The sequence below is a fragment of the Aotus nancymaae genome, unplaced genomic scaffold (assembly GCF_030222135.1).
Source record: "Aotus nancymaae isolate 86718 unplaced genomic scaffold, 86718_ANA_hifiasm-v0.15.2.pri h1tg000019l, whole genome shotgun sequence".
Lineage (NCBI taxonomy): Eukaryota > Metazoa > Chordata > Mammalia > Primates > Aotidae > Aotus > Aotus nancymaae.
In genome coordinates this window covers 12,733,090-12,755,908 of record NW_026988431.1, presented here as the reverse complement: position 1 = coordinate 12,755,908, position 22,819 = coordinate 12,733,090, and the positions used below count along the sequence as shown (strand labels likewise).

At 34.5% G+C, this 22,819-nt stretch overlaps 1 protein-coding gene across 8 annotated transcripts in view; it reads left to right on the top strand.

The window, feature by feature from the left end:
- The window catches only part of NAALADL2 (N-acetylated alpha-linked acidic dipeptidase like 2), a 1,216,540-nt gene that overhangs the window by 977,406 nt on the left and 216,315 nt on the right, over nucleotides 1-22,819 (top strand). For 7 of the 8 annotated variants that reach the window (XM_064378623.1, XM_064378621.1, XM_064378622.1 and 4 more), the window contains one exon: nucleotides 10,974-11,120. The exons of the other annotated variant lie outside the window; for it this stretch is intronic. In XM_064378623.1, the coding sequence (XP_064234693.1) occupies nucleotides 10,974-11,120 (147 nt within the window). The remainder of the gene's footprint in view (nucleotides 1-10,973; nucleotides 11,121-22,819) is intronic. 8 annotated transcript variants of the gene reach the window in all.

The following is a 22,819-nucleotide window of genomic DNA, read 5'->3' as shown; positions in this document are numbered from 1 at the left end:
AATACCCAATTTCTCCACTGTTAGACATTTCTTCAATTGTGACTATTTCTAAAACTAGGCCATATCTGCTACATGGTTTGTTTCTTCCCCATGTCCAAACAAAAGCCTCTTTTTAAATTTTTTTTTAATTTTTTTGAGATGGAGTCTCGCTCTGTCTCCCAGGCTCTAGTGCAGTGGCTCGATCTCAGCTCACTGCAATCCTTGCCTCCTGGGTTCAAGCAATTCTCCTACCTCAGCCTCCCGAGTAGGCCAAGATGACAGGTGCGTATCACCACACCCAGCTAATTTTTGTATTTTTAATAAAGACGAAGTTTCACCATGTTGGCCAGGCTGGTCTCGAAATCCTGACCTCAGGTGATCCACCTGCCTCGGCCTCCCAAAGTGTTGAGATTACAGGAGTGAGCCACTGAGCCCGGCCACAAAAGCCTTTTTAAAGCCTTTTTTTCATACTATATCTTACAATCAAGGGAGTCTTAGAACTGGGAACACAGAACATACAGTTCAGAGGGAATTTTTAAAATGTAACATTTATTTTTTGCAGAGGTGATTCACTCACACATTTAAAATACAAAAGTAATAAGCAAATAGACAATGGAAAGTTTTTCTTCTAAACCTATTCCTTGCACCAGTGCTCTCCCGAGAGGCCATTGGCATTTGTACATATTAGAGCATATAGACTTTTATTTTTGATTTTTGAAACGCACATGATAATCTTATAGAATATCTCTGCACATTATTTTTTATGTAAAAATGTATCTGGGAGATTTTTCATCATCAGTGTGTAAACAGATTCATTTTTCTTTCTAAAGACTGTATATTATTTCATTATTTGTGTACAATCTCTCTTATTTAAATTTTGTAGAATTTGTACCAATTCTTTTCCTCGGTATGAGGCACCAGATTTCTCACATCCTTCAAGACACAGTCTATGTTCAAACAAACTTGACAAAGGTTTTTTAAGAATAAATATAAAAGTCACTTTATGTATCCTTTATGTATAAAGGCATTTATAATATTTTTCTGAGTAATATCAGTTCATATTCATTTTTTTGTATCAGCTTATCTTTCTTCATATATTATAGAAACTAGCTATTTGTGAAATAAATTGTAAATATTTTTCCAGGTTTTCAATCATGTTTGTTTATGGTAATTTTTGTCATACAGAAAAGTTGTAATTTTATGTAGTTGGACTAAATAATCTTTTTATGTTTTGGATTTGTGTCATATTCAAACACATATTTTTCATTCTGAGATTATTAAAGTTATCTTCCATTGTTCCCAGTACAATTTTATGATTTAGATTTTTACATTTTAAAGCTGGATTCATCTGGAACCTATTTTGGTATAAGATGCCGTACAGTAGGTACTATGTGACTACTTTAGTGGGGGTTTTTACTTAGATGCCACAGTTTGGTTGAAATGTGAACATTAGCTAACATTTTAAAAGAACACACACGTTTTTATTATTACACAAAGTCTTTAAGTGAAGAGAGAAAATACAAAGAAATCCATCTTCTTCCATCTTGTGACTACTGGTGAGGGATCTTAAATTGGTCAGAGAAGAGGAAGAGGAAATGAAGGTCAGTTGTTGAGGGAGGTAAGAAGACACCAGAGGGAAGCTAGAGTGAAAATAAGGGCCAATATTTTCATGTTTCTCTATTTTTACTCTTAGAGATGGATATTTAAAGCACTCATGAGTGTGTAATGAAATTTTCAATCTAATAGAAAGTACTTCAAATATAGAAGAACATTTTTCTGTATCTGATAATGAGATTAAGGTTGTCTAAACTAACAGAAGAGAGAAGAGAATTAGAGGATGTTTTTCAATTTGGCAATGCTACTTGTGTAGACTAGAAGATTAGCAATTTTTCACTAAAGCTGAAAATACTTTTTGTTAATATGCAGTAAGTAGGTTTTAAATCTTTGCAGAAACCCTGAGAAATTGGAGATTTTGAAAACCCCATATTATAGGTTAAATTTTTTTTTTTTTTCCAGAGGGAGTCTCAGTCTGTCACCCAGGCTGGAGTGCAGTGGTACGAGCTTGACTCTCTGCAACCACCACCTCCTATGTTCAAGCAGTTCTCCTGCCTCAGCCTCCCAAGTAGCTGGGACTACAGGCGTGTGCCACAACACCCAGTTAATTTTTACATTTTTAATAGAGACAGAGTTTTGCCATGTTGGCAAGGCTGGTCTTGAACTCCCGGCCTCAAGTAATCTGCCTGCCTTGGCCTCTCAAAGTGCTGGAATTACAGGCATGAGCCACTGCACTCAGCCCTGAAAATTTCTCTTTTATAATAAGATGAATTCTAGTTTTCTTCCCCTACCCAATTTAATCTATAATAAGGGTATTGCAGATATGTATTAATTTTGAAATTTTTTTTACTATCTTGGATATATTTTGTTTATGAGAAGTTCATTAGATGTTGGCATTTAGAATAACTTAAATGAACTAGTATAAAATAGTAGAAAAAGCCAGTAAGCATAACCTCTTTATTTCCTATCAAACACTATTATAAGACATCTGCAATGCATCATTAAATGTTGGGTATTGGGTTCAATGTTGACATAAAAATGCAAGTTAAATAAATGAAGAATACATGGCACAAACAGTAAACAAATATTGAAGAAAAATTATAGATGTATGGTTTGTTACAACTAGATCTGGTGATGCAATAAGATAAAAATAAAACAAGACCCATAGAATCCTAAGAAGGACAAATTTAGGAGTAGTTTATTCCCATGCACTAATGTTTGGGAACTGGATATATCAATATAGTACATAAGAAACAGCATTGCATTTGAAGTAAAAAGTTCTGGGATTAAATCTCAATTCTATTAATTTGGGACCTTAATTTTCTAATTTGTAAAATAAAGCCATTTTGCTAGGATAGTTTCCCTGCTGTGGGCTATTTAGGCAGGCTGCTAAGTCCTATGTAGACCCATTCTCAAAAATTATGTCTTAAATGGCTCAGTTAAAATGTGCAAGGTTACAAGGAAAGCAATGATATTAAACTGCAATTACCTAAGTAACATACAAATTTGCATTTTTGTAATATATAGGCTGTTTAAAATTAACACATTAAATGACAAAAGTCAGCAAAGTGCCTCATAACTGCCATATTTCCAAATTAATAGTAAGTTTAATGGATATTTCAATGTTTTGGCAATAACTGAAGTATGATAAGAAAACATCTGATTTTATTTGGTTACAAAGTTACAATTATTTCTAATATTGTAACAAATGTTACTGGGTTCATGGCCTATTTCATAATTGAATGGACAGTTGAATTTCAGTTAGAAGCAAGTGAAAATAAAGATACTTTTTTTTTCTGGTTCACCAAGTTCACAGATCTTAAATTTTTTTGCGGGGGGGCGGTGGGACTCAGGATAAAAACCCTTGGGCATCAGGATCTTTAAGTTCTTTTCTCAGTTTCAAATGTAATGACTTATCTGTGATTCCTCAGTTGTTTACATCTTTGAATTGCCCAGGATCACATCTATAAAGTTCTAAACTAAAGCACTGTGACATTTTGTCAAATTACCTCTGGCTAACCAAATAACACAATTTTCCTCACTACCATTAGTTAGAAATTGAAGTCTATTTTTTCACTATTTGTAATGAAAATTTCTTAAAATAAACAAAAAGGTGACCTGTCATCTAAGAGTGCCTATGTTAGAGTTCCCCAAGGAAACAGAATCAATAAGATATATCTTGCTGTAGACTAAATGTTTGTGTACTCTCAAAATTCATATGTTGAAGATAAAATCCCCAATGTTGTTGGTATTTGTAGGTGGGGCCTTTGGGAAGTAAATAGGTCATGTGGATGGAGTGATAGTGAATGAATTAATCCCCTTATGAAAAGAGAGGTAGACACAAGATCTCTCTCTCTCTTTCTGCTCTTCATAATGTGAGGATACCATGGGAAAACTGTCATCTGCACACCAGGAAGAAGGCATTCACTAGAACTTACCGTGATGGCACCCTGATGAACCTCTAAGCCTCCAGAGCCATTAAAAATACATTACTGTTGTTTAAGCCACCTGTTATGGCATTCTGTTATAGCAGTCCAGACTGACTAATACACACACACACACTCTCTCTCTCTTTCTCTCTCTCACACTCACATTTTATATATAAATATATTAATAACCTACAATTGTGCAATAATATATATATAACTATATGAATGTGTGTGTGTGTGTGTGTATTTGTATATATAAGGAGATTTAGTATAAGAATTTGGCTCACGTGGTTATGGTAGCTGACAAGCCCAGACGTCTGTGGTTGGAAAGATACAGAACTAAGAGAGACAGTAGTGTAGAGCTAGTTTGAGTTTGAAGATCTGAGCACCAGGAAAGCTATTAAGTTTCAGTCCAAAAGCCAACAGACTTGAGACCCTTAAAAAGCTTAGTTTTTGGTTCAGAACCAAAGAAAGGAAAAGACCAATGTCCTAGTTCAAGGCAGTTCAGACAGAAGGAGTTCTCCCACTCCCCTTTCTTGTGGGAAGGTCAGCCTTTTTGTTCTATTCAGGTCTTCAGCTGATGAGGGGTGTCCACATTGAAGAGGGCAATCTGCTTTACTTAGCCTATCAATTTGTGTTAATTTCATCTAATAACACTTTCACAGATACACTCAGAATGTTTGACCGTAAATCTAGGCATCCTATGGCCCAGCCAAGTTGACACTTAAAATTAACCACCACAGTGCCTTATACCAAGAAATCATTATTTTTTAACATCATGGGTATCATTGTAATAATTAGTACATTGCTATACTGTAAAAACCAGAAAAACCAGTGAGATACATTATTTCTACAAAATTGAACTTACAAGAATATAATTGAAATTAAAAGAAAGTGATTTAATTTTATTATGATGTATGGAATATGATATTTTTATTTTGAATGTTATATTTTTCTTGTTCAAGTAAATAGTCAACTTAGATTTCTATGCATGTAGAGTGAATGCTTATGTATGCAGGAGAAAGCAGAATGTGGGGAAATTAAACATTTGAATTATTAAACAGATTTTTAAAATACTTTTAGAAACTTGTCAGTGTGTCTTGGCATCACTATTTAAGTAATGAAAATATTGACTTAATATTTTTAATCTCACTTGTATGATCATTTATTATGAAGTTTTGCCTTTTGGCTTAAAAGTGTACTTGCAAAGAGCATACAGATTTAGGACTGAGGTGGTGATTTCATTTCAGATCTTCTATGGACTTGTGGTGGAAAATTAAGCTAGTGACATAACCACAGTCCTTGCTGAAGTTGCTCATTTTATGAACCGGAATAAAAATGCTTGTTACCAAACATTAAATATGAGGCATTTTGAACTCTTTGGATGAAATTCTTAATATGAATTTACTCAGGCTTGTAAATAAATTTAAAAAATTAATCGACCTGCACAAATTTGTTGCCAACCTCCCTCTTCCATGGTGCTTAACTTCTAGTAAAATGAAGAAAATTAGCATTTCTTCCTACTTGTCTCTCAGATATTAATGCTTATGAGGGTCGAGTAGATCAATGTCTATTACCTTACATGGATGTATTATAATCCACTACAGTGCTGTGAGGAAAAACAATTCACATTAGAATTGAATATAGATTTACAATCACTTCAGGTCTGAATTTGGCCTTAAATTCATTACCTTAAAGTAATGAATAATGAAGATTTAGATTTAGAGAATAGTGTTTCTATGCCAGGAATGTTTTTCTATTAAGGGAAGTTCTTAGAGAAAATTACCTGGGTTGTGGGGGGAACCCCTCAAATCTGCAAATTGGGTTCCTGGCTTTTGGGTTATATGGACACATTTGGTTATCTGACTTCTTAACTTTGAAGCTAGTTAGAAACAAAAGCCTGAAAGGACAAACTGAACACAGGCTTGAGGGTACCAGGCTTCTTCCCCTCATCACTGGTTAAATTAGTGAGAGTAAGAGGTGAAGAACGAGGTAGACACAGAAAGAGAAAGGAGGAGAGAGGGCTGTGTGTGGAGTAGGGGTGAGGTGGGAGATGGTGAATTAAGTCCTCTGCAAGGCCATCAGAGAAACTCTGGGTTCAGTAGGTAAGAAACAAGCTCCAGGAGTATTCCTCAGGAAACTGTGTTGTCCCTGAAGCCCCCATCTTGGTGTGGCTTTCTTGAAGCACTTTCCCTCCCTTTGGGCCTGATTATGACATGAGGCTCAAAAGTGGAGTGCTGGCAGCTCTCTCTTGGGCCACTCCACCCTCTTTTTCTGTATGCTATCCCCTCTCCATAAATAGTCCACATTTAGCTCCAGAGATGTAGTTTAATAGATCTTAACCCTCAAAATAAAATTGTAAGACATTTCTAGACAATGCTCACTCTGTTGTCATCTTAGTTGGTTTAGAAAAAAAAAATGTGTTTATGTGGCAGAGGCAGCAATAGAAACTTTTAGGGAAAAACTTAGACTTTTAAATAAATAGGCAAGGCAGAGCAAACTATAGTAGGAAGAAGAATGCAAAGTGCTTTGGGGGAGTGTAATCCTGAAAGCTGAATGCTGCCCTTTTGATTTCCTGAAAAATACAAAATATGTGAATAATAATGTACTTAGAGGAAACCATGGAAATGGAATGCAATGAAAATATTAAAGCTGTATGACAGTAGCTATAACAAGAACAGAAAGACTAGAAGAGAATTCATAGTGGCTTCAAAAATAGTAGGCTGAGTCTAAACCAGAATTGTGCTCTATTTAACTGTTAGAGCAAACAAACCAAGTAGCTGGGCCCAGTAGTCCCAGCTATTCAGGAAACTGAGGTGGGAGGATCACTTAAACCCAGAAGGTCAAGCTCAGCCTAGACAACGTTAGGCAACATAGTGAGACTTCATCTTAAAAGAAAAAAACAAAATCAAAAAAACTATTACAAGGATTGATTGGAGTGGGGTCATTTGTGCCATATTAGAAACTTGCATATATGAGAAACTAACATCTTTTGTCAGAGGGCAGCTATAATATAACTAAATGTTCATATAACTAATGATGACAATGAAAATATCAAATATTAAACTTAAATGCAGTGTTTATTTTTTTAAAAAAATAATTTTTAACAGGCACATACTGTAGAATTTGAAATTGCTAATTTTTGACCATGCCATTTTTCTGTTGAGAAAAAAATTTCGATCTAAGTAGCGTGGCTGAGAATTGGGGTGGGTATTAAGAGTTAATGTATGTAAAATGAAATTAAAGCCAAACGTATATTTCCATTTATATTGAGTAGGACGCTTTTTCTGTCTTGAAAGGACATGCCTGTTGCTTCACTAAAGAGAAAGTAGATCATTTAAAAATGGTTTTTACTTTCATCAGTCAGGCATCTGGAGAAAGTAAACACCAGATTCTATCATATCCTCATTAATGACTTAAAATGGTGCAACAATCTAGGTTTCACAAATTCAAATGGCTCTGGCGCTGTTCAGTAAATCTGAATGAGTGGAGCAGGCTGAGTGTGAGATACTAGTGATGAATGTTAAGACATGGCTTGCTTGCCCTAGGCATTCAAATTCAACTTACAAACAAACAAACAACAACAAAAACCTAGCTAATCAAATACCTCCAGAGGGTCTTGGGATTTACAACATGATATAAAATAATCTGTTTTTCATGATCTAATGCTTAAGACTAGCTCTTCTTTGAGACTATTCAAGACTCTCGCTAAACAGTCCCAGCTTAATATGTAACCTCCAGGAGTCTTAAGCCAGAGGAATGTGTCAGAAAGTGAAAAACGATTACCTCCCTTTACGAAAAATTCAGTTTTGAAAAGAAGCTAGTTGGTGGCAGGGGTGGGGGTCACCATAAAACTGATTAAGTTGCTACTGATTAGACTGTATGGTAAAAACATTCTTTTTCTATTTCCAAAGTGGTTAATCAGCCAAGAAAGTTGTAAACACATTCAACAGAAAGACTTTCTTGTCTGTAAACTGAAACTGTGGCTTGCTTGTAAAGGTTCATACTGGCTTTCCATTTTAACTGATGTTTAACTTTGTTGCAAAGATCTTTCTGTTAGGTCTTCAAAGAAATTAGATAGCTATGGAAATATTATTATATGTTTGTAACAACTATAGTTGAAATAAGTTGGAATAACTTATTTTCTTAATATTATACCACATATTTTCAAATCTTTTGATAAGTGTTAGCAGAAGATAAGATGATCTACAGAGGAAAAGGGTGGAGACTTCTTTTCTATTAGAACGAAAATCTGTAGACTAGGTAGGCACAGCTTTTAGTATAAGTGAAAGTGTGTTTTCTGAAGAACAAAGGGAGGGTGTAGCTTAAATAGCGAAAATTATCCCCTTAGTTCTCAATCAGGCCTGTTTATACAAATGAAGGATGCAAACTTGTTTAGTTCCAACTGGTCAAAATTAGTAGAGTGCTGATTGAGTGTTTTCTATGCCCCAGACCAGAATTCTCTGTCACACTTTTTATTGGGTGTTTTCTAAATCCCAAGCTAGAACTCTTTGTCAAACTTTTCTTTCAAAGGGCTGGTGAGGGGTAGTTTCCAGCCCCAGTTTCTCTTGTGTCTGGTTACAGGAACTATTCTGGCTCAAGGTATAAAGCAAATGTTTGTGGAGTTGCTTTTTCTTTCTTTCTTTTTTTTTTCCTTTTTTTTTCCTGGCCTATTTTTTATTCTTAATTGATAAATAATAATTATATATATTTATGAGGTACAGTGTGATGTTTTGATACATTTGGAATTATGAAATCAGGATAATTAACATATCCACTATATCACATACTTATTTTTTGTGGTGAGATATTTAAAACAATACATTATTATTAACTATAGTCACTTTGCTATGCAGTAGGACACTAGAACTTGTTTCTCCTATCTAACTGAATCTTTGTACCCTTTGACCATTTTCCTCTTTCCCACCCCCCCACCCCCCACCAGTCTCCAGTAACCACCATTCTGCTCTCTACTTACTGAGAATGCTGGTTTCCAACTTCATCCATGTCCCTGCAAAGGACATGAATTCATCTGAAAGAGTATACATTTAACATATAAGTGAGATCATGCAATATATGTCTTTATGAGCCTAGCATATTTCAGTGGGCATAATGTCCTCTAGATTCATCCACATTGTCACAAATGATAGAATTTTATTGTTTAAAAAGGATTAGTTGATTCCACTTTGCATATGTACCACACTTTTTAATTCATTCATCCATTGATGGACAGTTAGGTAGTTTCTGTATCTTGGCCATTGTGGATAATATTGGAATGAACAAAGAAGTGCGGACATCTCTTTGACATGCTGACTTCAATTCTCTTGTATATATACCCAGAAGTGAGATTGCTGAATTATATAGCAACTCTGTTTTTAGTTTCTGAGGAATTTTCATAATGTTTTTCATAATGGCTGCATTAAATTACATTATTACATCCCCAAGAAGAGTGCGCAAGGGTTCTCTTTACTTACTTCACACCTTACCAACACTGATTTTTTTTTTTTTTTTTAAGAAATGGTGTCTCACTCACCCAGGGTGAAGTGATGTGAGCATAGCTCACTGCAGTCTTGAACTTGTGGGCTCAAGCTTTTTCTAAGAAGCCATGTGGCTGCTCTTTCTCACTTTAGCAAGGGCACTTGCTTCTGTTTTTAAATTTAGTCCTCCCTATTAACCACAGGGACGTCTATCTCCCCTGGAGAGCTTGGGTCTTATTTTATCAGTTTTATTTCATGTAGATTATATTTAAAAGTATTTTTGAAATTACGCCATGCCAAAGAAGCATGAACAGTTGAAAAGTTGATGTCTTGATTCAAAGGGAAACACGGATTGCGTACATTCTTTATGTGCCTGATACGAGATGTGATGTTCTTCTATTTTTTGCCTCATTTTCTCACAACTGCCCAAGACATTGGTATTCTTCCACGTTTCATAGTTCAGGCCACTGCATCTCAGAAATGTTCTAGATTTTTGAGAAATTTATTAAAGAAGACATTTTAATCAATATTAATTATAAAACCTTTAGTTTGTTTTAGATATTTATTTTATTTTTGTAAAGCTACTGTCATTTATGTTTTGCTTGCCAGGCAACTCTTATTTTAAGAAATTAGAGCCTGTATCATCTTGTATTCCCCAGAGCTTACACTTAGCTGTGTGGTTTACCGTGGCCCACTGTAGTTGTTGGCATATCATCTTAAGACATCTAGGAATATGCTTTCAGGAAGAAATGGAGAAATCTTCTTCTTTCTTTCTTTCTTTATTTATTTTTGTGAGATGAAGTTTTGCTCTTGTCACCCAGCCTGGAGTGCAGTGGCACAATCTCAGCTCACGGCAACCTCTGCCTCCTGGATTCAAGTGATTCTCCTGCCTCAGCCTCTTGAATAGCTGGGATTACAGGCGCCTGCCACCACACCCAGCTAATTTTTGTATTTTTAGTAGAGACGGGGTTTCACCACGTTGACCAGGCTGTTCTCAAACTCCCGACCTCAGGTGATCTGCCTGCCTTAGCCTCCCAAAGTGCTGGGATTATAGGTGTGAGCCATCGTTCCTGGACTCTTCTTTAGTTTTTAATAAACATTTTAGGAAGAACAGAATTATACCCTGCAAAGTATTCTTTAAATTTATGGGAAAACTTAATAAAAAAACACAATGTTACATCTGTTTAGAGACTCAACATTCCTTTAAGTATTGTCAGAGTCATCAGAGTTCAAATTAAACCTGTGATAAAAGTTCTTTTAAAGCAACAGCAGCAAGCAAACCTTGATTCTGACCAGTGCGAGTCATGCTTCAGTGAGCATCAGAATCAAAGAAGAATGTTACAAAGCAGATTCCAGGTCTCTAGCACCAATGTCCCCGTCAGGCAAGACCATGTGGAGTCAAGGATTTTCATTTTTAACAGTTTCCAGGGGGACATTGATGCTGCTGATCCGTGGACCGTATTTTGAGTAGTACTGATTTAGGGGTGACCTGAGAAGTATAGTATGTGTTAACAATTTAAATTATGTTTTTCAGAAAAATAATTTCAACTGTACCAGAAGAACTCAGTGCCCAGAAACCAATATCAGTTCTATACAGATACAAGGTGATGCTGATTATTTCATCAACCATCTTGGAGTTCCCAGCATGCAGTTTTCTTATGAGGACATCAAAACATTAGAGGTGATTGTTCCTAAAAATGCAAAATACACACACACAATATAGCAGACCTACAGAATTTGATTTTATCCTGGCTATTCAATTTTCATAGCAAATAGGTCACTATAGAAAAGCGGCTTCATTTAGAGAGTTATTCTTGTTTCTCAGAGGCTTTGTAATAGTATTTGAAAACATCAGCTCTTTTCAATAGTGTTGAATTCGATTTAAAAAGATTTATATTGTCACTCACATTTTCACACGGTGCTCTGCAACAAGAAATGTGCAGTAGTTGGATTAACATCAAAACATAATTGCAATCTTCAGTATTCACAGAAACAGATGACATGTGCAATAGATTCTCCTCTCCTTGCCCAAAGGAAAATGCATTTCATGTTCTGTATGTTAATGTGAGTCTTGCGGATTAGCTACCCAAAGTTTTTCAATGGTTTGCCTGCTTAAAAAAGATAGTACTTTTTTGTGAAGATAGAAGGTTTTTTTTTTTTTTTTTACAAAGAATATCACAAAAGCATGATTCTCTTTAATTAAGTCTTTGTTCATCCATCGTTTGGACTTCAATCCTTTTACTCTTTCTCAGAATTATGTCTCAGTAAACTGTTTCTTGTGGATCTAAACCTGTTGGGCCATTTTATTTGTACATTATTGGGAGCAATTTGAAAACCTCTAGGGTGACCTTCGTGAGGTAATTATTACATTAACAAAATAATGGCTAGAAAGTACAGTAAAACATGCCTTACTCTTCAAATATAGATCTTCCTAAAAAGGGGTGCTTAAATTATGTTTTTATAGGCTCAACTTCAGCTATGCAATGTAATGTTTAATAGCTTTGAGTGATATTTAGCTTTATGTTTCTCTTCAACCACCCAGAAAATGTTAGAATTCTTATTTAGTATGTGTCTAATTCATCTTGATTTAGTTTTTAAGCCAAGAATTTAAAGAGGCAGAATAGTATAGTCTTGGGAATGAGATGGAAGCCCTGACTGTGACACTTACTAGACAAATTATTTAACATCTTTCAGAATGGTTTTACAAATGAAGTACTTTGGTGTATTTGTGGAGTCTACTTTACAGAGCTGTGGTGAGGATTAAATGAGACTATGCATATAGAGGGTTTTAGCTAACCAGATTATAAGTCCCCATCATTGTAGTTATTGCAATTAGTATTGTCTGATTGTAAGTACAACATATTAACGGGATAATTTCTAAGCTGTTTCGATACAAACACATCAGTAGAAGGGAGGAGTTTGTTAACTGTTGAGAAAAACAAGTTTATCAGGTGAAGAGATAGAATTTGGTGGGAATCAGCTGGAGGATCTGAGGTGTTAATAGGGAGAAGATTTTGAAATGAGAACCAGTGAAGTTCTAAGAAGAGCTGCATTATTCTAAGGCTAAAGTCTATCTAACAGAACTGGCTCAGTCTGAAGGAGCCAATCAGTTTTTCAAATTATGCCCAGAATATCTAACTACCACCATAAAAATTATTTTTATTATTTGTCTCCGAAATAGTAACTAAAATAGTCTCCTATGCTTTATAACAGATGACCTTGTTGATATTGCTTTAGTGGAAGAATTTTTAAAATGGATTTGTCCCTTACAAAATGTGAATGCTTGAGATGAGATAATTTTGTATGAACTCTCTGAGGACCAGAGTAACCTTTCCTCTCTATGTTAACCTATAATAGATATTGGTATACAGCTATTAAGGGGAATTATAAATTTTAAAAAAGACTTTATCTATGATGTAAAAAATATTTATCCTGTGTCAACTCATAAAGCAGGTAAGGAAATTAGAGCTTTTTTATGAACTTGCAATTACAAACATATATAGAAAACAGCTTGGTGGATTTGAAATTAGGAGCCCTGAAATTTTAAATGCCTGCATATTAATAGTCCAATTACATTGGTTTCTGGGCCTCTGCTTTTTAAAATCTGTATCTTATTAAAAACAATAAGTCCAGGTGAGATGGTTCATGCCTGTAGCCCCAGCACTTTAGAAAGTCGAGACAGGCAGATTGCTTGCACTCAGAAGTTTGATAACAGCCTGTGCAACACAGTGAAACCTTGATTCAACAAAATAATACAAAAATTAGGTGGCATGTTTGCAGGCATCTATTGTCCCAGCTACTAGGCGGGTGGAAGGGGCTGTGATGGGAGTATCGCTGGAACCCTGGAGGCGGAGGTTGCAGTGAGCCAAGATCACACCACTGCACTCCAGCCAGGGTGACAGAAGGAGACACTGTCTCAAACAAAACAAAAACCATAATATCTACCACTTATTGCATATTTACCACTCATTGAGTACTTGCCATGCTATGTATTTTATACCTCTTATATCATTCATTATTAAAACATCTCCATAAATTAGCTTTTATTATTAATTCTATTCATGCTGAGAATGAAATGGAATTTAAAGGCCACTAGCTTACCCAACGTCATAAAGATAATAAATGGCCAAGACAGAAGTTGATCTAAGATACGTTTGACAGTAATCTATGTTCTCAACTATTATGCCAAAGATGGCAAATTGGAAGTCTAAGGGCAAGAGATAGCCTATCAATGTATTTTGTTATTGAAAAATTGAATTTCTGGAAACACTGTATACTTTTTCTCCATGGAAACAGTCAACTAAATGGACACTGCTCACTAGGTTGCCATGTTGTTCATCCCAGAGTTAAGAAGAATATTTTCTTCAACACCTGTTTCTATCAAAGATCAGAAGATGAATACTCAACTTAGGGTCACACGTTTCACCAGACTTGTGTCACTTAGTATCTGTGTGGCCCCTATAAGGACAGAGTTCATTTAGTAAAAAAAAATTAGAGTGAGTAATTTTATGGCTGCTTCTACTTTCAAAATGGTTTATTCTAAGAGTGATAATTTTATGATTATATCCTTGGTTTTAAATAAATTATCTATTTGAAGCTGATTTGGGTGATTATAATGCAAACCTTAGAATTACTATCAATATATATGTTCTTTGTCCAGTAAGATTGATCATGGATCTATTATATTCAATTTCAAAAACTGAATCATGATAATAGGGGAAAAATTGAACTATAGGAAAATAAACCAGTGCAACAGAGACCACTTTTTACATGGACATGTCAATAAAACATGACATTTTGTATTATCTGTCCCCAATAAGTCAAGTTCTTCCACATTCCCACCAATGACTTTTACCTGTAGTTTCTCTGGATGCAAATATATTGCATAAAATTACTTAAAGCCCCTTTGATCTTTAGCTTTTCTTGGCATCCATACTCTAATTTTCCAATAATTAAATTTTACAAATGCATCACAATCTATGGATTTGCCAAATGTTAGAATGATTCCTTCTCATAAAATTGTGCCCTGTTAATTGAAACATCTCTTGTTGTAAGCTTCATTTAAATAAGGTTTTAGATTTATAAACACCATTGCACCTGTTGGGAGAAGCATTCTGTACAGATTCAATACAATGCAGAGATTGTTGAAAAGGAAAAGAAAAGACAGACGCTTTCTGATTAAGAGTGCAGTATATATGACAGTCTGGTGGTCCAATGAACATTTCCTCTGTCACTTAACAGCTGTTTTACATTTTTGTTTCAGATCAGTATATTTATTCTCTACAGGGCATGCCAAAGGGTCTATCTTAGTATATCAAAAGATCAATCCATACCCTAGCAAGCTTCATACCACAAATTGAAACTGATTCCTCACTCTGTTTAACCTTGTATTTTTTTGCTCTTCTGCTTGAAATATTCTATTTTAAACCCAATTTACCTCTATAATAGAGCATTTAACATTTAAATAATAATGAGATAAAAGATTATTATAGCTTTTATGTAGCAGGAGTCATGGCCTAATTGTTTCAATATCATTTAATAACCCAGCGACAGAAAATCAAGTAGCATAGGTATTTTGAAACTCTTACTAATTTTTTAAAAGCTAGATAATTTTGATACTAATTCTAATTCTTAAACCAGTATACAATAGCATGTAATTATGCCTGTGTGTGTGTGTGTGTGTGTGTGTATGTTTGTGTGTGTGTGTAAACTTTAACACTGAGGTCATTCTATGAGATAGAAGTAATAAAAGTAGTTCATTTGTGGGAATATAATACAGATACAATTTGAGAATACATACATACACGTTTGAACAATGTAACTCATAGTTTACATGCTGATTCTTCATGTTTTATTCTAAGTAGAAGAATTTGTTACTTAAATTAGAGATCAGTCCTTCATTACATTTTCTATTTGGAACTTAGTCATGGCCAATGTGAGGTTAACAGATAAAAAACAGTTCCAAAGTCCATTAAAAGTTCTTGATTTAAGGAATCAAAATAGTTATATTTAACTATGTATAAGTGCTACTGATGTTTTGAAGTATCTGGTGAAATCTGTTTCACGTGAGTACCTACAAAACTTATATAAAAGTCACTTAAGAATAAGATTTTACCTTTTCTACTTCAAAATGTGCCAACTGAAAACAAGATGGAAAGGAATTCATTGGTGTTCTCTCTAGCTCATTACCTTTCTTTGTAACTTATTTCCTTTAAAGTTCTTACAATATGGTATTTAGATATATGCTATCATTATTTTCAAATCAAACTTGCTTCATTTAGTGCTGGCGTTCTCACACATTTTGGTCTAAAAATCCATTTACCCTCAAAAGTATCAAAGATTCCTCAAAACAGAGTTTTGCTTATGTTGTAATATCTGCAAAGTAAAAACTAAAAGTGAGAAAAATGTATAATATTTATTTTAAAATTATTTCATAATATCAATAAATTAGTATTACATTATTTTAATTATCAATATAAATCTAATACAGACTAATGAAAATAACTTATTAAAAATATTAATGAAGATAAAAATATAAATGAGAAGAGTGACATTATTTTACAATTTAATAAATCTTTTTAAAAATAACTGAATAGAAGGCAATTGGATTTTCTTACCTGTTTCTGCATTATCTTTTGTCATATGTTGTTTTAGTCGAAAAGTAGGAAGAAAAATCTGGTCCAATGTTTTATTCATATAATGACAAGTATTTTTCTTGGGAGCTTCACTGAAACTTAACAAGTGTTAGTTTCTTAAAAGTTAATATCAATGTAGAATCTGAATCCGTCTTAAGGAATTTTTTGTACTCCACACACTTGTGAATGTAGAGTGGAAAAGGCATGTAATGTTGCTAGCGTTATGAAAATAGTTTTGATCTCCTGATTCTTGAAGGTCTCTCTGGCCCATACTTAGAGGAATGCTTATTTGAGGAAATGGACTTGGTTAGACCAGTTTGCTTTTATTTTTAGTAACATCTTATTCTAAGATTTGAACTGTGATTACGTATAAAACTGTGTCTTTTCTGGGCATCTTTGAGTATTGCTATCCCATTCACCTGATAAACAACATGAAATAGAGAATAAAACACTCTCATAAACTGTGGCTCTACAAAGAATTCTGTTTCTTAGAGGCATTTCTTTAGAAGAGAAGGTTAAACCCCAATCAACAAATCAACAGTTATAGTGCAGACTTGAAAACTTTGATTGTACAGTATATGAAATGCCTGTCACAAAGGAAGGACTGTTAAAATTACTATATTCTTCCAAGAGCCTGAGGAATAAACACGAGAAGTTGAAATATGAGACAAATACTAAAAAACAAAGAATGGAGACACACTTAAAACTCAAATGGATAATTTAAAGGATCATACTTTAAAGGAGAACAGATTTCCCTTAGCAGTTGTCCTTGCTTAGAATTCTCAATAAGAATATTTATTCTAAATGACTATCATCTTTGGATCAAAATATATAGCATATACACTATATTTTTATTCTAATGCTGTTTTCAGTGATTATCTTGTGATCATCCTCATTATAATGGAGCTAGTTTTCTAATAAAGATTTTTAAAAAATAATTTCAATAATAATACTTGGTGAGTGGGTGAAGTCAAGTTGAGACTATAGGGCAACTTGAACATGCTTTATTAACTGTTAAAAGATATTTGTTATTTAGTCAGCAGTTATTAAGCACTTGCTGTGATTCAGGCACTGTGTTAGAAATACAAAGATAAATAAAACATGCCCCTCTTTCCCTAAAAGTGGTCACAGTCTAGATTCAAACTCAGACATATAAACAATTAAATAGAGTAAGTACAATAGATGTTCTCATTATTGACTTCCATTTAACCAACATGCAGAACTAATTGACAATTTCCACTTTCTTTTTAAACATAATGTCCAAGAATCAAATATTTTTGAAGCTCATCATAGTAAGACCTTTTCTCAAGTTTTGCACAGTTGTGTTCTCTCAGGTTCAGTGATATGCTGGCCTGGAGTCAACTATATTCTCAAATCTATACAGATGCTACTCCACTTACGATGGGGTTACGGCCCAATAAGCCCATCAAATGTTGACAATTTCATGTCTAAATGCATTTAATACACCTAATCTACCAAATACGTTACCTTAGCCTAGCCTATACTCAGAACGTTTTTGGTACAGTAGTCAATACATTACATGATATACTCAACAGTTTATTATAAAACAGCCTTTGTGATACATTATTGAGCCCAGCATCAAGAGAGTGTCATGTTGCATATCATCAGTCCATAAAAAAGATCAAAATTGTATGGTTCCTGCTGAATGTTTACCACTTTCACACCATCATAAAGTGGAAAAATTGTTAAGTCAAACCATCATAAGTTGGAGACTATCCGTATATGCCCTCCACAAATGCACTAGTTCCTCATAATTAGGCAATTTAATAGTTATGTAAGCTTGTGAATCATGAGTATGAAAAGCCAAACTTCTAAGATACCTATATTTATGACAGTCTGAAAGAATGAGCTGCAAATAAAAATTCTGATGTGTGAGGAACCAGGCAAAAATCAAAGACTGGAGGAAATTGATAGCAATATGGATGCATTCTGAAATCAGTTTACTTCAGAGTATTTTTAAAGGTTTTATTTTAAACAAAATGCAGTAATGCAGATAATGTACAGGGCAAGAAAAACATAATAGGATTTTATTTAACAAGCCAATGTTCAGAGAAAAAGCCTTGGTTTTACTTCAAAATATTGGTCGATAAATATGCACTCACAGGTTTTTAATTAAAAGACAAGATTTTACTTAATTTGGTTTCTATTTTTACTTATTTATTTAGAGACAGAGTTTCACTCTTGTTGCCCAGGCTGGAGTGCAATGGTGCAATATGGACTCACCACAACCTCCGCCTCCCAGATTCAAGTGATTCTCTTGCCTCAGCCTCCTGGGTAGCTGGGATTATAGGCATGCACCACCATGCCAGGCTAATATTTGTATTTTTAGTAGAGACAGGGTTTCTCCATGTTGGTCAGGCTGATACTGAACTCCCGACCTCAGGTAATCCACCTGCCTCGGTCTCCCAAAGTGCTGGGATTACAGGCACGAGCTGCCATGCCCGGCCAATTTGGTTTCTTTTTAAAAATCTGATTATTTATGTGAACTAGCTTTTAATTAATTAACCTGTTAACCAGTGGAACAAAGCATATTGGCCAAGCAGACTTCCAATGTACAGTGAAATGATAAAGGGAAGGAAAATTATATTTAACAAACACTCATATAATGTTTGTGCCAGGCATTGTTCTATTCTAAGTCTTTCATACATGTTAACTCACTTAATTATTGTAGTTATAAAGTTATAACTAACACCTATGTGGAAGGTACTATTGTTATTACTTTTTTACTTTTGCCATGGAGTTTGGCTCTGTCACCCAAGCTGGAGTGCATTGGTGCAATCTTGGCTCATTGCAGCTTCCACCTCCCAGGTTCAAGTGATTTTCCTGCCTCAGTCTCCTGAGTAGCTGGGATTACAGGCATGCACCATCATGCTTAGTTAATTTTTGTATTCTTAGTAAAGCCAGGGTTTCACCATGTTGCCCAAGCTGGTCTTGAACTCCTGACCTCAGGTAATCCACCCTCCTCAGCCTCCCAAAATGCCGGGATTACAGTGATGAGCCACTGCACCCAACTTACTGCTACTGCTATTATTAAAGATGAGGAATCTGAGCACAAAGCAGTTAAGAAAACTGGCCAAGATCACTCATCTATTAAATAATAGATAGAATCAAGATTCCAGCTTAACATTCTATCGCCAGATTTCTGGACTCTTTTCTCTACATTTATGCTGTTTCTCAAGGTTTTCTAGATAAAATGATCTACAGTCATGTTTCTCTAATGATGGAAATATGCTTTGAGAAATGTCATTAGGTGATTTTGTTGTGTAAACATCATGGAGTGTACTTACACAAAACTAGACGGTATAGCCTCCTACATACCTAGGCTGTATGGCATAGCCTATTGATCCTAGGCCACAAACCTGCACAGCATGATACTGTACTGCATACAATCGACAATTATAATACAATGGTATTTGTGAATCTAAACTTATAAAAAGTATAGTAAAGTACAATATAAAAGATAAAAAGTGGTACACATGTATAGCCCACTTATTATGAATGGAGCTTGCAGGACGGGAAGTTTCTCTGGGTAAGTGAGTGGTGAGTGAATGTGAAGGCCTAGGACATTTCTGTACAGTATTAAAGACTTAATAAACACTATACACATAGGCTACACTAAATTTATATTTAAAATTTTTCTTCAGCAATAAATAACCTTAGCTTACTCTAACTTTTTTACTTTGTAAACTTTTTTCACTTTTTGACCCTTTTGTAATAACATTGAGCTTAAAACACAACCCATTGTACAGCTGTACAAAAATATTTTCTTTCTTGATATTCTATAAGCGTTTTTCTACTTTTACAAACTTTTTATTTATTTATTTATTTGCTTTTAAAACTTTTTTGTTAAAAACTAAGACACTAACACACACACTAGCCTAGGTCTCCACAGTGTCAGAATCTTCAAAACCTCACTAGGTGACAGGAAGTTTTCAGTTCCATTGTACCCTTATGAGGCTACCATAGCATGTGCCCCCCGTCATTGACCAAAATGTTATGTAGCACATGGCTGGATTTCTACGAAGCTTTTTATCTTCCATCAGATTCACAGTGCAATATAAAGCAACCGCACTTAATTCTTATTTTTCTAGTTTTCTATACGAAGGTCCCAAATCTTTTAGCTTTGGCCATTTTCAAAGTTAAGCAACAGCTATAAATGGGCAATTCTTCTTAGCTGAGTTGAAAATAAACCCATAATTTATAAATACTGACAATAACTAATGTTAATGTTTCCTTATAGTAGTTTGTTTATTATTTTACAAAACAGAGTCTATAGTTAGATTCTATGCATCCCAATGTTTACATTTCCAAAAAATATAAGTGGAATGGATTAAAAGCATTATAGGAAAAATGCGATTGAATCAACCTACTCTAAACATGAGTATTTAGTTTCCTAAATTGAAAAAAAGATATGATGATGATTTTTCTCATCTCTTCATTCCTTGGTAATTGTTCATGTAATGTGAAGGCTAGTTGCTTTTGTGTTCTATTTTTTCTATCCCTTGTTTCCTAATTTTATTTCCAAGTTAATTTTGGAATATGAGGAGGTGCAAGTTCATCTCTTCTAATTTCAATGACAATGACACATTTCTTTGAGTAGAATATTTTTAGATTTCAAAATATTTTGGAAACTAATTTAGATGATTTTTTAAAATTTAGGATTACAATGTTAAGAGCAGTTTTGATACCCATATGCTTTAACAATAAACTTCAGCAGGAATTGGATTGTCTGGAGCTCAGATACCTGTGGATGATGACTGTGGCCATGAATGAACTTCCTTGCCCTATTATTGAATCTCCACACCTTCATCTTATTTTATTTCCATCTGGAACGGCAGGTTTCTATGCCTATTTCACAGTTTACATACACAGAAACTTACCTTGTTTTTATTTTTTAAATAAGCAAATGTTTCTGTACAGACTACAAAGAAAGACACAATAGCCTTGAAGTCTATAAATGTTAAAAAATTTAAAAAAATAGATTGAGGCCAAGGCTACTTGGCTTATAAAGATCACTATTGCTTCTTCATAAAAGTTTTGGCTTTTACATTAGTCTCAAGAGGGCTACAGTTGTCTTCAGTATCCTTTCATGGTGCTTCTGTTCCTGTAACTTTAAATGAATGGAAATAATGCTGAAGAGAACAAAGTGTTTACCAGTATTTTGATTTCTACAGTCTCTTGTCAATAGCTGTAGCCTTGAAATTACTCTTGTCTAATATTCTGTTTTCACTGAAGAACATTTTAATTCTAAATAGTGCAATGTTTATGTGGTACTGAGAGGTGAACAGAAGTAGGAAAAAATAAACTATATATTTATGTACAAGGTCATTTTCCATTTCCTAAATCAGAACTTTGTTGCTTAATATTTATTCATGATGATTCTTACTAAAGATTAGAAATTTTACATATGCTACATGCTTACAAATAATTTCTAATTAATGACTCAGGTATATATAATTAATTCAACCGTAATTCATACAAGAAATTTTGGGTAAATGCTGCTGGGGCCTATGTTTAGAAATAATGAAATTGGATTAGGACATTGCCCCATGAAGGTTAAATTTAGGGTGCTTTGTCTCCCAGTACTTGCCAGACTCCCCGGGTTAGGAACACAAACCCCATCGACTATCATTGGTTTGAAGACTTCCACCAGTTCAGGGATCATTTTGGACAATCCAGGTAATTAAATTGAGATCAGAGGCATCTTTGGTGAGAGGATGGTCCCAAGAGTAGTGGGTCCAGAGATGTGAGTAGTCCTGATTCCTTTTGATGAAGTGATTAACACCGACACTCATTGATTCATTGATTTTTAGAGTAGCATTGATCATGGATCCCAAATATTTTCATTCATTACTCTATAGTAAAAGGAAAGAAAAGCTTAGAGAGATTTATTCAATTGACTGAAAGTGTTAAGAAGTGTTAACTGCAGACTCAGTTCTTGCTACTCCCAGTGCTTCTATCTGCAGCTGCTCTCTTCTAAACTCCTATATGTTTTATTCTTTCTCTTGCTGCTTTTTTCACCCATGCAGTTCAAACTCATATTGTTAAAGGGTCAGCTGTATTTTCAATTTTTCAGTTGACTCTGAAATGTAGTCTATTTCAGTCAATTAAACTTGATGTTTTATATTTGCTCAGAAGTGAAGCCATAGCCTGGGCTTCTCCTAAATTTTCAGGTGAACATGAGGCAGTGGTAGCAATGAAAGCATATGTACCATATGGCAAAATACTAAATATTTAAGTGTTACTAATCAAACTAAAAAACTGTTAAATAAAATTTTGTCTTCCTTCCTAATTTGAAAAAAAGTCTATTTAACATGATTGGGAAGGATGGGTTTAAATGGAATGTTCTTAGACTCCTGAGAATCCCATGCCCACATGTGGTAAAAGAGGAACTTCTAGTCCCCAAGTCCCTGATTAGTGATTCTTGACCTATTCTTCCTTTGCTGTCTACCTTGACTCTGTCTCATACCATGAGAGACCTTGCATATATATATGTAGACACCCCAGTCTACATTTTTAAGCATGATTTATAATTCACACAAATAGTTGCTCTTCATCCACTTCCTTGGCTTTGTGTTACACTCTGGAGAGACAGACCTACATGTGATATACCTAAAGATGATAGACCTGGAGAAGAGGGCTACCCAATCCCTGGAAGCAGATACAGGGCCATTTGGGCAGGGAATTCTGAGATTCTAGAACTCAGAGTAACTAGAACTTCATC